Source organism: Cynocephalus volans, chromosome 10 (genome assembly GCF_027409185.1).
Source record: "Cynocephalus volans isolate mCynVol1 chromosome 10, mCynVol1.pri, whole genome shotgun sequence".
NCBI lineage: Eukaryota > Metazoa > Chordata > Mammalia > Dermoptera > Cynocephalidae > Cynocephalus > Cynocephalus volans.
The window spans coordinates 50,364,483-50,380,765 of NC_084469.1; the positions used below are offsets into that span (position 1 = coordinate 50,364,483).

Here is a 16,283-nt window from a genome sequence, read left to right on the forward strand (position 1 = left end):
GGAGAGGGACTTGCAAGAATACAATCCTGCTGTGATGGATAGAAGGTGAAGGAGAAAGAAGGAGGAGGAGGAGGAAGGAAAAGAGAGGAAGAGAAAGACAAAAGAGAAGCAGAAGGAGAAGGAGAAGGAAGAAGGAAAGCGATAACAACAGCAGCAGCAGCAACACAACACGAATTTGCATCTGGGCTCAGAGGGAAACAGATTCTGTAACCAATTATTGACGTAAGCCATAGGCATGGGGAAGAAATGGTTGAGGCAGTTTTGCAATGAATTTTGGAGCCTGGGCACTAAAAATATTCTTAGTCTTAGCCACAGACTGGAGACCACTGTGGGTGTTTTTTAATATCCACCATATTAAAATGGTACCCAGAGGCCCAAACCCACTCCTTTGCCTATCCTCTATTCAGAAAAGATAAGTTTTACTGCCAAGCCAGAATCATGGAGTCACTAATGTGGCGTCATCTATAAGCCATGTTCATTGTAAGGACAAATATTGCTAGAACCATCAGAGTTTTCCACCCTGGAGGGAGGAGTAGTAGAGTTTTGTCCACATATCTGATGAAAGGGATTCTCTTTACTTTTTGATTCCAGAAGTTACAGAGTGATTAGGTCAGTTGATCCATGCAAGAGATCTAAAGAGACTTCCTATAGACTGTAGAATACTGAAGCTAGCCCAGATGGGGAGCCAGAAGGAAAAGACTAGAAGAAAAGAAGAAGTAAATTTGGTTCTTGCTATGGTCTGAATGTTTGTCCCCTCCAAAGCCCATGTGAAAACTTAATTTCTAATATGGTATTTGAAATGTGGGACCTTTAAGAGGTGATTGGACTGGGAGGACTATGCTTTCATCAATGGATTAATCCATTCATGGATTAATGGGTTGATAGCTTAATGGTTTATCAGGGAGTGGCTCTGGTGGTTTTATAAGCAGGGAAAGTGAGCACCCTAATTCACACTCTTGCCATTCTCACTCATGCTAATGGGCATTGCCACAGGACTCTGTAGACAGTCCCCACCAAGAACAAGACCCTCACCAGATATAACCCTGGACCTTGGACTTCCTGGCCTCCAAAACTAAAAGAAATAAATTTCATTTCTTCATAAATTACCCAGTTTCAGGTACGCTGTTACCAGCAACAGAAAACTAATGCAGTCCTGCAGGGATAGTTGATGACTCGTTGGCTGAGGTGGGGCAGGAGACCCAATTGACAAAGGAAGAGAAGTAAGCCCCACCCTTTCCTTGTTTGTCTACTCAATGATGGGGGTAATGAAAGACAAAATGGTGCCATGACTTCTGGGGACCAGAGAAGTCTAAGTTATATCCTTTTCTAGGTTGTCTTTTCATATATCACATTCCAGTTTGAGAAATTCCACTTTCCTAATCTTTTAAACCCACATCTTCGCAGACCTAAAACAAACTTGGAATAATGATACCTTTCTACATCTGAAAAAGTTTACTCATCCTTCCTCTGCTCTTCTGCTTGCCAGCAGAAATCCCAGTTTCTTCCAGCTTTCTAATTTGGGAAATTGTTCCAGTCTTCCTCCTACCTCCACCTTACCTTTGGAAAGTTGAGCCCACCTTGCTGGGAACCTCAGCTAATCAGACATGCTAGAAGGAATAACTCTCACCTTTGCATCAGCAATGCACCTGGGTGTGCTACCTATCTTATCTTCACATCAGCAGTGTACCTAGGTGCGCTACCTGTCTTACCTTCGCATCAGCAATGTACCCAGGTGTGCTACCTGTCTTACCTTTGCATCAATGATGCATCCACTTTTGGTCCCTGCTCTCACCTTAACATCAGCAATACACCCAGGTGTGGTCCTTGTCATAGTTGTAAGAAGTTGCGCACCATAGAAGATTGTCTTTTGATCCTTTGCTAGTGCAGTTAAAATAATTCTTGTTTTTATAGTTGAATGGAAAGTGGCAGGGAAAGCCAGGAGCCAATGTGGAAATCCCTGGGGAGAAGAAAGGGATTAAACAAAGGTTATTTCTGGGACCTCCACACTGTAGTGGAGGCTTGGGCTTCAGAGCTCACCCAATATTCAGAGTCAGGTCAACACTGCATATGGTTGGGCAGTGCTGTTTGGGCGCTGCTCAGAGGCTCCCATTGGAAGGGTGAATTCTTTCCTAAACCTAAATGTCAGAAGAATGTTGTATGGCTGGGTTTTCTTCCCTCAGAAGCTATCTGAGCTTAGGACTTGGGGGAAAAGTAGGGGATACAAAGGGAGAGTGAAATGGAAATGAAGGGAAGAGGGAAATCACAAGAGTCCTAGAGGTAGGAGGGAGAGGAATGTCTGTCACCAGGAGGACCAGGGAGTGGAGTGGGGGGCACTCGGGTCCAAATTCCAGTGGAGTCCCATTTTTCATGGATTTCATGTTTGCAAATTCACCTACTCACTAAAATTTAATTGTAACCCCAAAATCAGTTCTCATGGCATTTCTGCAGTCATTTATAGAGCAGCAAAAATATCGAGTCGCCGGACACACACGTTCTCAGCTGAGGTTGAACAAGGCGACTCTCTGCCTCTCATTTCAGCTCTCAAAGTGTGAACAAGTGCCTGTGTTTTTCAAATTTTCACACTTTTTTTTTTTTTTAAAGATGACCGGTAAGGGGATCTCAACCCTTGGCTTGGTGTTGTCAGCACCACGCTCAGCCAGTGAGCAAACCGGCCATCCCTATACAGGATCCGAACCCGTGGCCTTGGTGTTATCAGCACCGCACTCTCCCGAGTGAGCCACGGGCCGGCCTAAATTTTCACACTTTTTGTTGTTGATTTCACTGTTTACAATGGCCCCTAAGCATAGTGTTCTCTGGTGTTCCCAAGCACAGGAAGGCTCCAATATGCCTTATGGAGAAAGTACGTACCTCAGATAAGCTGTTTTCAGACACGAGTTATAGGGCTGTTGGCCATGAGTTCAGTGTGAATGAATCAGCAATACATACTAAATAAGGTGTCTTTAAACAGAAATACACATAAAACAAGGTGATATATTGATCAGTTGACAGAAATGTTGTGACCAGAGGCTCACAGGGACTTAACTCTGTATTTCCCCCTAGAAGCAATGGTTCCATATTTACTAATCCAGTGTGCACAGCAACTTCATAGAACATAACTATTGCAAATAATGAAAGTCAACTGGATCTTCCTGTGTGAACCTCTCTCACTTCTAGCTGGCCCATCACCCGGGGACAAACCTCCATTCAACAACCCCAGATACAGGCAAGACTCCTGAACAGAGGTTGGAAACTTGGATAACTTATAAGGAAGCAGGGATGTAAAGGGAAAGCCCTGTCCCTAGACAAAATGATACCAAAACAAGACCTACTGATTGCTGCCGAAGAGTAGAATGATGAAGACACATTGCCAGGGTTATATTTTTCCTTCTCTAGAGCTTCTTTCCTGATCACCCCACCAAATCTAGATTTGCTATCTTTTGTTGACAAAAATTATCTAAAACTTGAAAGAAGGCCAAAAGATTGTCACATGACTTTTTAATGTCATCCTAGAGCATTATCTAACAAGCCCCTAAGAGTCATCTGATACTCGAGTTCAGAGTCAGCAAACTTTTTCTGTAAATATTTTTTACTTTGTGCAATATACAGTCTTTGTCACAACTACTTAACTCTGTGTTGTAGCTAGAAAGCAGCCATAGACAACCCATACATGAATGGGCATGGCTTTGTTCCAATAAAACTTTATATGTGGATGCTAAAATTTGATTTTTATACAATTTTCACTTGTCACAAAGTATTATTCTTCTTTTGATTTTTTCCTAACCATATTAAAAATGTAAAAACTATTCTTAGATTGAGGGGTCTATACAAACACAGGCATTGGTCCAGATTTGGCCTATAGGTGGGATGGAGTTTGCAGACCCCTGCTCTAGAGGAATATAACTGTTTGACTTACTATTTGCTATTGATTGGAGGCCCAGACTCTGCAACAATTAGATGTAACTTATAGAAGACTGAGAGGTCGTGAATAATTTCTGTTCGATAGATGCAAATAATTTCTTTCTGGTAGACAAGATAACTTCAGAGATTTGATTGTCCTTTAGATGTTAATGGATTTTGAATCAAATTTAGAAATCTTGCTTTAGCTCAGCATTCTTTTCTTCACTGACTATAAAAATGCCTTATAACCTGCTTTGAATCAGCTTTTCTATCCTTCTGATTCCCTCATTAATAGATTTTTTTTTTTAAAACCCTTAGCATGTGCTTACTCTATATTTGTATGAGAGTTAGGTGTTTAATATTGGCACCTTTCTCTTGGATCTTAAAGCCTATTGCAGTATCACATTTTTTATACTATTTGTCCATCAGATTCATGAGAGCAGGACCGTTATAACACCAAAGTCAAGGGTTTGGATCTCCACATCAGCGAGCGGCCAAAACAAAATACAAGCATGAGGGAGGACCCTGTCTGCCTTACTCATCACCATATCCCGAGTGCCCAACAAAGTGTCTGACACACAGTAGGGATTTACTAGGTGTTTGTTGAGTAAATGAATGAAAGAGTCTACCCACGCTCATCCAGTCCCTCTCCCCAGATTACTGGTGTCAGCACAGAAGCTCCACTTTCCATCTTTATCCATGTTCTCTGTGGTTGGGCACCAGAGCTTGTTACTTTCATCCTCAAGGCATTCAAAGACCACATTATTTCTGTAGGTGGAAGGGAAGATGCAGGGCTTGCTTAAAGAATTTCCTCCATACTCTGAAAATGATCATGGAAAGGTTACAGGTCAAGAAGAGGAGATGAAAAGGGCTTCCATTTATCACACACAAAGTATGTGCCACACTTTATCTCAATGCAGTATAACATTGAATCCTCCAAACAACTTCTCAGTGATGTTATTATTTCCACTTTGTGGGTAGGTGGGATCCAAAACCATCAACACCCACACAGCTTACTGTCTACATTAACATGACTCTACTGTTCCATGGTCTTCATCAACTTGACACTACTAATCTAAAAAGTTCTTCCCCAAGAAGATAAAAGTTGCAAATAACTTTAATGTTCATTCCAGGAACTTCCTGAAAAGCTATTTAAATAAAACCAGATCATTCAACTTTTCAGTAGATTGTATGAAAACACAGTTTACTCTTCAAGACTTTTCGAAGCTCTCTCCTCAGTAATTTTGCCTAGCCATGACTACCAATCCTAAACTATTATGTCACAATCCTTACCCAATCCAGATGGCATCCCCACATTGAAAGACCCACCTTAGACCATACCCCCCAAATTCGTCAATATCCTTCCTTTGCCCTCCCCACGCCAAGGTGCTCTTAAGACTCTGTCAAAGTAGTAATCTCCCTCACTTCAATAAGCAGTAAGCTCAGTCTTGCCTAATGACCGGGCTCTTTGTGTGGTGTTTTAGAGAAAGCCAGAATTTGACTAAGGGGTTGGGATTTAGAGACAGTAATGATTAGTGAGTAAGAGTGCAAATTCTGAAGGTTAGACTCCGTGGGATCAAACCACAGCTCTGACACGTAGCAACGGAACCTGTATGAACCTCAGCTTCCCCATCTGTAAGTGGGGCTGACAATCAGATTCACCTCATAGGGGTTGTTGTGGATGATAAATGAGTTATTTCATGTGAAGTACTTAGAACACTACCCGGCACACAGCAAATGCCTACCAAAAGTTCACTGTATTATGATCATTATCATTTTTATTATCTAACATGTACAAGATCACATAGCTGTTAAACAGCAATAGCAGAATTCTAACTTAGGTCTAAATTGTTTTGACAAGTGGCTCAGATGATAGGGGGAAAGGAGAACTCACATTTCATAGGTACCTGGTATGGCACCATGATAGAGCCTGTATGGAAGAGAACTCCAATATGTAAAAACCCTGTAAAGTCAGGGTTTAGCATCCTCATTTTGCAGATAACAAAAGTGACCAAGAGATTTAACAGCTTTCTCAATGAAATCTGTAAGCCAGAGCTAAAGGGTACCTTCTGTTAGGCAACTGTTTAGTGATTTATGCAAATTCTAATCTGTTACACATCAAAACTGGGTGTGAGGAGCTTGAATAGCATTAAGGATGAACAGAAGTTTACATGCTAAAGTTAGAGCTAACCTAAAATCAGATTTGAATAAAAAATTAGGTTAAGCAGTAGGACAGAGTTTATGGTGAGATTTGAGGATAAGATTGGTTTGGAGTTAAGGACACAAGGGCGGATGGCTAGGGCTAGTATAAAATTAAGATTTTAGATGAAATTAGGGTTTTTTGAGTGCTAAGGGAGGAATACAACTAATATTTTTCTGTAAGAATGAGTGTGCCTGAGGATAAGTGCCTTGCATGCATTTTTATCTCCATGGAGTCAAAAATGCTTAACAAGAGAGAACGGGCTTTAGAGCCATATGGACTTCAATTGAAATTTTAACTCTGACATAGCGTAGGAGCTGGAAGGACTTCATTTTGCTTGGACCATTTATTAATTGTGTGAGCTGGGAAGGAATAGCATCTCACAGAGCTGCCATGGAAAGATTCAACAAGATGTATATAAAGCTCCTGGATCGGAGTATAGTACAGAAAGGGCACTGAATGAATGTTGGCTATTATTAAGTTAGGATTAGATGTAGAATGAAGATTAGATGTTAAACTGCATTGAAATGCAGGTAGGGTTCACCTATGGGTTATTGTCAATTCTAGAAACAAAAATACATGAAAAACCAGTACCAAGACTACAGCCCATAGTTTCAGTTCTCAGGACACCTGGGTTCTCATGCTGGCGTTGGGGACTTGGGGGAACATGGCCACAGGATGTTCCTGTCTCTTGTGGCTGGTCGGGTGTACTCTCTGAGAACACACACGGTCCCTAGCTGCTCTGCTGTCCGCCCTGCTCACCATCCCCTCATGAGGATATTGCTGTCCGCCTTCCTTCTCACCATACACCCCCATCCTTGCTCCAGCGGCTCACCATTCATTTCACAGTATTTCCACTGCTGCTTCTCATCAAAGCTGGAGGTGACTGAGCACCACAGCTTTCCTAAGATGCCACCATCTGTGATGCAACTTTCATAGGATTTTCCTCGATAGATGAAGGGGAAGACACATCGTGGATAATCTGTACAGAACAGAGTTCATGAGTGGATTGACTTTCTTTAGTCATTCACAAGACAGAGTCACTGAATCATCCATCAATCAACCAACCATCAAAGACAGGACAAACATCGGGTTTGGAAGACACCCCGTGCATTCATTTCATCAAGCATTTAGTAAAGCCTACTCCATACACTTTCATCCTCAAAGCTTCTCCAGTAGGTTTCCAGTCACAACCCACGATGCCCCCACCTATTGAACAAACAAACAACTACATCACATGTATTTTAAAAGTAAATTAATTACAATCACCAACAGACCTATAGGGATAAAGTCAATACAAAGAATCTTGATGGTTTATGACCAGCACATGAAGTCAAAATCTTGATCTACAAAAAAGGTTGAGGTTATGAAAAGAAATGTCAGTGAAATCAAATCTAGTAAAGTTATCATCCTTATCGCAACTTACATGAATAGAATAAATTTCTTACAACAAATGTAGCACAACAAATACATTTTCTTTTTTTGTAATTTTTATCAAATCATAATTGATTATACATATTTTGGGGGTTCAATGTTGACATATGTTGATCGAATCAATATTACTAGTATATATATTGTTACAAATCATACTTATTCTCTATGCCCCTTGTCCAGTCTCTCCCTACCCCCCTCTCCATCCCACCTCCCACCACTGATAACCCTAGATTTCTTCTCTCCTTCTGAGAGAGTAATGGTTACTCTGTTGATCTGTTGCCTAGATGATCTGTCCAATGCTGAGAGTTGTGTTCAGATCCCCCAATATTATCATAGAGCAGATGCTTCTTCTGTCACTCTGGAATGGGCTTTGTGGAGAGAAACATTCTCTTCTTTTCTTTGGTCTCTGCTCGTGAATCTCCTTGTGTCAATGCACTGCAGTGGCTGGTGAACCATCTGCATGGTGGTTGCGACATCTAGCCACTTTCACGGCAGCTGTGGTTACTGCAGTGGCTGTGGTGGGTCACACACATGGAGGTGATGTTTTTGGCATGCTCTTTATTGCTGGTGGTGTGCCCGGTTGTGGGGGGGGGGCGGTCACTGGCTCCATACCTCAGGTCCTCTGGTGAGCCCCAACACACTGGTGGTGTGCCTGGGCTGGAACTAATTTTTTGCTCTTTGCTCACTTCTAAAATGGAGGAACTTCCTGTGGGAACCAGTACTTGAGCTGTGTGGATGAGCTAAATTGCTGCTTTCTCCCGAGGGAAGGCTTTTTGTACAGCTCAGGGTTTAATGGTTGACCTTATCAGTACTTCCAGCTCTCCACAGACCTGGTACACCTGGGTTGTGTAGAAACTCTGATCTGGGCCTGAGTCTTTTCATCAAAGTGCACCTTTGGATGAAATTGTATATTCCTGACCAGTGTCCTCTGAGTGGTCCTGCACTGATTGGGGTGCGGATTGGCTGTCCTTGCTGTGCCCCAGTGTTCTCCCAGTGGGCCCGCCTCCCCCACCACCAGTGCTCCGAACACTTCTCATGGGATGAGCCGTGCATCAGTCCCTTGTGATGACTCACCAGCCTCTGAATGGCTCTTTTTTTCAGTTGTTCTGTCTCCTCGCTCCTGCGTGGGTCCACAGGAACCCTATTAGTGGCCTTGCAGTCCTGGGGGCCACCAAAGCCCCCCTCTCCCCTGCCACCTCCATGCAACTTCATCCAAAGGACACAGCTGTGGCTTCTGCTGGCTCCTGCTCTGTGCACTCAGCAGCTCCAACATTAAAGCAGCCATGCCCAAAATGCTCTAAGCAGTTTTTCTTTCTCTCATCGTGGTTTCTCTCACCTTCATGACCTCTGTAGGTCTCTCCTCCTCTTCCCCTGAGCTCTAGCAGCCCCAGCCTGGCTGTTGTTGCTTTTTTATAGTTGTAAATTGGTTGACTAGTGGGAGAGGGATGCTGGGGACTGTCTGTTCCACCATCTTGACCAGAATAACAAATATATTTTCTGACACTATATTCATAGTGGGTAGATTTACTCATGTGCAATGGGAGAATCAGGCTCATTTGGGAGTGAAAGGGGCTATCACAGATGAAGGGGTGAGGGAGGGCTCCTTTGAATAGGTGACATGCCATGCAAAAATCTGGGGTGAGTTCCAGGTAGAGGAAAGAAAAGTGTGAAGAGTTCAAAGACAGGAGGGAGTCTGGAATATTCAAGAAGCAGCATGGTAACCACTATAGCTGGAGCTCAGTAGGCAAAGAAGTGCGTGGTGGAAGATGAGAACAGAGGGGAGCAAAGTAATGCAGAGCCTTGCAGACCAAGGCAAGGGGTTTTCTTCTAAGCATGAAGGTGATCCGTGGAGGGTATCAGCAGGGAAGTATCATTACCTAACTTCACATTCTGAAAAGGTCTCTTTGGCTGATATGTGGGGAATAGATTAAAGGGGGTGAGAAGGGATTAGGGGAGACCAGCTAGCAGATTATTACGACAAAGAGTTGAGGTGGTTTGGAGGGCTGGAAAGAGGCTAGAGCTGGGATCTATTTTGAAGACAGAATAGGTTTGTAGGTTAGGTGTAGGGTGGGAGGGAAAGAAGGATCAGGGATGACTCCTATTTTTCTGGTTTGTGCAGTGGTGGCCCTTCATCCTCATTGAGAAAACCTGTGAATTAGAAAGAAAAAACAACAGCCTCTGCACAGTACTATATTTCTAGTTATATAAATATCTTAAATTAACATATCTGGACATTATAATATAGATACCTGTTTCTGATATCACTCATGATGTAAGATTGAGCAGAGGAATCCTGCAAGACGTTATTTAGGAATGTGCATGAATATCATTTACTCACTACTGTGGTGCAAGGCTAAGCAGTCAAACTGTTAAAAGGCAGTGAGAAAGCTGCCAGTTATGGATCCAAAGAGCAATACTTGGTTCAGAGACCAGAGCTGAGGAGAGGAGATTTAAAAGGTAAGCCTTCACCTAAACAGGGGCCCTCAATAAGTTAGCTAAAAGAGATTTAGACAAAAGCAGGTTGTTCAAAACAACGCTACAGTGGAATTTAATATATCTAGGCCCTGATTGTGTCAGTATATACACTTTTGGCATAGTTTTGCTACCATTTGTCTTAAGCATGTTTTGGTACCACTTTTCCAGAATTTAGAAAAAAGAAAAATTTCTAATTCAATTTCAAGCTATTGATCCTGATTTGCACTGAGCTAGAGCGTTAGTTTTCAACAGAGGTGGTATTGTTTTTAGGGTTTTTTTCCAATGTGTGGGGGCATTTTCTGTAGTCATGTTTAGCTCTCATAATCAAAGAGATTCTGCTTAGAGGCACAAGCCTCTGGCTGCTTTTTAATGTCTTTTCAGTTAGTTATGATCATGCATGCTTATTACTTTATTATACATTTCTTTCATTTTATTTCTTATATTGCTGTTAAGGAATTATGTTGATTTAGCTGGGAATTTTGACTATAGATAGGTGATATTATTAGTAAATTTAATTTCAGGGTAGTGAAAGGAACATTATAATCTACTTATTATAAGGTGGGGAGAGGCATTTGATCTAAGAGACTTAAAAACTGTGGTACCAGGGAAGAGTAAATCCTAAATATTCAAAAGATGGATATTAGTAGGAACAATTTAAATGTCCAACACTAAACAAACTAAGTCTTTTGTCTCTGTGCACAAAAAAAATCCTCAGAAGTCATATAATTGTCAAAGATACCTTGGGCTTTGAAAAAAATCAAACAATCTCTCAAATATCTTTTCTTTTACATTTTGTTTCTTTTCTCCTTATTAATTTAGAAAAGAAAGAAACAAAGAATACTATGGTTCCATTTGGTCAACTGGTCTTACAATTTTGCAAGACCTTTATCCAGAAAGCACCATTTTTAACACTATCATTAACATTATTACCCTTTATTAGCATTCAGTGTTTGAACTTCAAGAGTATTTTCTATGCACACAAAACATTATAATTTGTCTGCAAAAATATGATTATGTCATACACATTCACACATTCTCTTTTGAAATCCACCTTATTCAGAAGCCTGATGACAGAGGACGATGTGTTACCACTCACCTTCTGTCATGCAGTACTTCCATCTGCCATCATAAACTGCTCTGGTTGCACACCAGGGGGAGAAGCTATTGACTTTGGTGCAAGTGAAGTGAACCTCTCCCTTGTAGGTGAAGGGAAAAACACATGTTGCCTCTTTCCTGTCTGAAGGACAGAAGAACAAAACAGAAGGGGATAGTCACATAAATGAGCCGAGGATGAGTCTTGGTTTGGTTCTTGCTCTGGTCTGAATGTTTGTGTCCTCCCCAAATTCACATGCCGAAATACTAACACCCAAGGTGACAGTATTAGAAGGTGGGGCCTTTGGGAAGTGATTTGATCATGAGAGCAAAGCCCTTATGTATGGGGTTAGAGCCCTTATAAAAGAGACCCTAGAGAGCTATCTAGCCTCTTCCACCATGTGAAGATACAGCAAGAAGGTGCCATCTATGAACCAGGAAGCAGGCTTTCATCAGACACTAAATCTGCTGGTGACTTGATCTTGGACTTCCAGCCTCCTGAACTGTGAGAAATAAATTTCTGTTGTTTGTAAACCACCCCGTCTATGATATTTTTTTTTTTATAGCAGTCCAAACAGACTGAGACAGTTCTCATGGTGGTCTACAGGTTACACACCTAGGCTTAGCATCCAACTTTCTAATAACATATAAGGGTGTGTCCGGTTTATGTTTGGGCCAAGAGTATTGGGGAAGAATTTCATATGCAGTGAAAGCAACCAAGACATTGTCTCCCCGACCACTGTTTCTCAGAGTGTAGAATAGGCACCACTAATGTTGTACAAGATACATTTTGGTGGATCACAGATCACATTATATAATGCAGGGACACACACTAATTTTGAAACACAGAAAAGAAATCCTTTTCCAATGGTCTTTTCAATCCTCTGATTGCACAAAAGAGAAATCCTCAATTTAATACTAGTATTTGTCTGTCACGTCTCTAATACTTAATAATCTCCCTTTTTAACAAAAAAAAAGAGAGAGCAGGACACAGGCTCAAAGCCTTATTTGGAAAATAGTGATCTAGTAGAATTTAATAATAGGATTTTGCTTTCATAGTATTTATTTTTATTTGTACTTGCTATTTATGGCAAGCAGTAATACTCTTTTATATTGCGTTACTGATATTAACTATTGTTTCAAAATGAATTTATTAAAGTGAAGAAAATTGAGCAAATTTAAAGGAAAATGTTGAATAAATAACAATGCCAGCGGCACGCAGTTTTGGCAGATGCTGAGGGGATGATACTTGGAAGAGTAAAGTTTAGGAAGTACAAGCCTTGACCTTTTTATTCTACTGTCTGAGAACAGAAACTTGGTCTTGTACACGATGTATCCACAGGATCTAGAATCATGACTTGCTCATAGTAGATGCTCAAGAAAAAACTGACGGAATAAAGTAAGTTCAGAAAATGCCATGTGAAATAAAGGTAAACAGGTTCCTTTAGTGAAGGACGTATCATAGGAGTTAATACACAAATCAGAATTGTAGTATAAAGTATATTAGGTTTTGGGTTTGTTTGTTTTTTTAACCACTCAATAGTGCTAGAGACTAATGGTCCCTCTAAGGCATCTTTTTTTTTTTTTTTCTTTTTTCTCCCTCTAACTCACACATCTTAAGAAATGCTGTTCTAGCTGAAATTTTTCATTATGTGAAGACCCACATAACTAAGGAATGATTTAAAGTTAATATCTTTTCTTTTCTTTTTCTTTTTTGAGTGGAACCAGGGTGAGAGTTCAGCGTTTCCATCTGCTAGTCCAGGAGCACAGCTTCCCTTGTTGCCTTCTTCTTCTCCTTTTCCTCCTACTTTCCACCCCTCCCAGATGTCACGGTGGCATACTGTGAGTATGACACTCTGATAGGTGATTGTGTGTGTGAAGTAGATTGTGGGTGGAAATGATGTTCACCATTTTCTGGCTCGATAAATGTCCCAAGTAATCCTCCATGCTCTTTTCTTCCCCTGTCCTCCAGCTGAATATAGAGCGGTGGTTCTCAATAGAGAAGGAGGGGTGATTAGGACCCCCCAGGGGACATTAGACAATGTTTGGAGATGCTTTTGGTAGTTACAACTGGCAAGGGGCTGGGGCTGGTAGCTGTTACTGGCATCTACCAGGCAGAAGCCAGGGATGTTGCTAAACATCCTACAACACGTAGAACAGCTCCCAAAACAAAGAGCTATCTGACTATAAATGCCAGTACTGTCATGGTTGAGAAACTCTGGTAAAGAGGATTAGGCAGAAAACACTGAGGCCCTGGAAGATGGTGGACACACAAAGCAGATGGATCCTGTTCTCTGGACCACAATGAAAAAGGTTTCCCACTGAGCAACCACCTTGAACTGTTAAATGAGTTTGACTTGAACCACTATTGAGTTAAGCCATGATATTGGGGGTTGTTATACTAGTTAGTCCTCTACTAATACAGATGGACAAGACACAATCTATGTCTTCCAGGTCTATACCTTAGAAACTCCATCCTTGCTCTGGCTCAGATCCTTACCCTGTCATGATCTGACACAGGTCACAAAGGGGTTGGGAGAAAGTGGAGAAGGCAGACTTGCATCTTTAAGCTTCGCCAATGGGCTGACGCAATTATGGATCCTTAGGTAACATTGCATTCTCCACCTCTGGGTCTCACAACAGTTTGATCTTGTTTTTGTGAAGTTTAAACCAGTTTAAATCTGGAAAGTGCTTAGAATAGCACTGGAGCATGGCTGCTGCTTAACAAATATTAGCTGTCACCATCATCCTCATCATCGTCATTGTCATTGTCACAATCAATGCTTTTCCTCAGTCATGCACACCATTGGGTATATGGGGTACTGTGATGAGGGGAAGGCAGATGCCCCTGTACATGGAATTAAGATTATCCTTCAGAGTTGTTAGTAAGAATCAACACAAATTGAATACTATTAGCCATCTGCAAAGTAATCCAGCAGATGGCCTAATCTCCTTAACTGGGTTATAATCCTCCATAATCCAAACCCTGCTGACCTTCCTGTTCTCGCTTCCTGATTAACATCTCCTTGACCTTACCCATGTTCTTTCTTGTCTTTGGAGTTTTTCTCATGTCCTTCATCAACCCTGAATGCCTCTTCTCTCTACCTAGCTTTACTCTCTGCTACTCATCCATGATGACTTGGTTCAGTCTGGGTCAATACTCGTCCTCATGCTTATAATACTCAGAGTCAATCTCTGTAAATGTACTTACCAATTTAAAGAATTATGTGTTATGCACCTATCAGTCTCATTCACTGTGAGCTCTCTGAGTGGAGGGCCTAGGTTTCATTTACTACTGCATTTCTGGCCCATAGCACAGTGCCTGGAACTTAGGGATCGCTCAATAAATGTGTATTAGATAGATCTGTCTGTAAATATGTATGGAGGAGACTTGTAAATACAGAATTTCATCAGAGGAATATGGGTGTGGTCTCAGAGATGCATGACCAAAAATGTAACTATAACTAGAAAAGTTGACAGTCAGTCAAGTTCATTGTTCCTTGCCTGAATAAACTGAGTTCTTAGCCTTTTAGGGACTTGTCAGTTCTTTTGAGAACCCAGAACTTTTCTCTAGGAAAATACTATAGGCCCTTATGGTTGAGACAGCTATGTGTTTGCCAAAATCAGCTACATCTCACAGACTTACTTGCTGTTAAGTGTCATATGAGTTCTAGCCAGTGGATGTGAGAGGCAGTGATGTATACCATGTCCTTGCCTGGCCCAAAAATCCAAACCAAAACAAAACAAAACTCTCCTCCGAGTTCTTTAAGTTTTCTTGATCCTTGTCAATCAGCTAAAAGCAAAGAATACTCAGAGGACTCTGAAGCCCTAGGGGATGGTAGAGCCCCGAGAGGGAAGGAGCTTGGACCCCTGAATGACACGTGGAACACTGTCTGCTGACTAGGTGTACCTTCATTGGACTTTACAGGAGCAAATGAAAAAAGTGTCATTGTGTTAAGCTGCTTATAGTTTGGAGTTTGTTCGTTACAATAGCTATTCTCACTACCCAGATAAATGCGCATTTTTTATACAAATTCAGGGTTTCATGAACTCTAACACTCATCCAGGGACCCCAGGTTAGGAATCTCTGGAATAAAGAATGGGATCAGTGAAAAGGGGCTTCACAAAATCAAAGGGCGTGAATATATGAGTGTTTCTTGAACCTTCTCCAAGAAAGAAGAACTGGCAGAAAAGATCCTAATTGTGGAGAATGCATCGCTGTGGCCTGAGTGGACTATGCACAGTCAGGGCTTTTCTTTTGTTCTGTTTCCACGCTTACGATACGGTCCTTTGGTGGTCAATTTAGCTGCCTAGTCACATTAAGAGTGTAATTAGGGTGCCCAAGTTGGAGTCTGAGGGTTCGGTTCATTGGAATTATGTAGCCTCCCTTTTAATTAACATATTGACATTCCCCCTATAATGTGCTAAGTATTATAAAAGATGCTTGTGTCCATTATTTTATTTAATCTTCAAAATAACCCCATGAGGTAAATGCTATTACTTCTCTTTCACATGTTGGGAACTGACTTCGGAGAGGTTACATTGCTTAACCACGATCATAGAGAGAAGTGGCCCATCCAGGGTCCAAACCCCACGTCTGTCTGAGATTTCACTAAGCCATCTCCTTCCTGCTTGGTTCCAGGAATCTTTACTTTTGCCCATTCAATCTTTTTCAGTTTCTAAATCCTCCCCGTCATTTTCCAGGAGACCACTCACCTCCACTTGTCTCATAGGAATAGAGGAGGAAGGTCGTCCATCCCAGTAGGTAACTAGACCATTGGTTCATCTTGCTTAGGTTCTTCTCTCTGAATTGAAAGAAGACAAAAGTTTTGCTCCCACAGCTACCCTTATTCCCCACTGACCCCCAGGTTTGATGTCATACATGTCATTTTTCTATCACCAGAAGATAATAAAATACAGCTTATTTTTGCAGAAAAGAAAATATGTGTGTGTGTGCATATATATGTATATACACCATCACTGTGGAGAGGAAGGTGTCACGGAAAGAAGAAATGAAGCTTTTGTTGAACACTTACTGTATTCCAGGCTAGATAGTCAACACACTTCATGCCACTTGGTTCTCAAAAATCAAGTGATAGGTTTTTGAAATCCCCATTTTACAGATGAAGAAACTAATGCTCAGAGAGATCTGGATTTGTCGTTATGAGGAAATGTCAGGATTCTA

The 16,283-nt window shown here is 41.4% G+C and overlaps 1 protein-coding gene across 1 annotated transcript; it reads right to left on the minus strand.

Annotated features, from left to right (window-relative positions):
• Positions 1–1,799: 1,799 nt before the first annotated feature.
• On the minus strand, positions 1,800–15,884 carry ELSPBP1 (epididymal sperm binding protein 1). The gene is made up of 5 exons (XM_063113229.1): positions 15,808–15,884; positions 11,103–11,239; positions 6,933–7,079; positions 4,559–4,717; positions 1,800–1,957 (listed from the first exon to the last, which is right to left on the minus strand). Exons 1-5 carry the CDS (start codon positions 15,882–15,884, stop codon positions 1,800–1,802), a joined length of 678 nt encoding a protein of 225 aa, XP_062969299.1.
• Between the last annotated feature and the right edge of the window lie 399 nt (positions 15,885–16,283).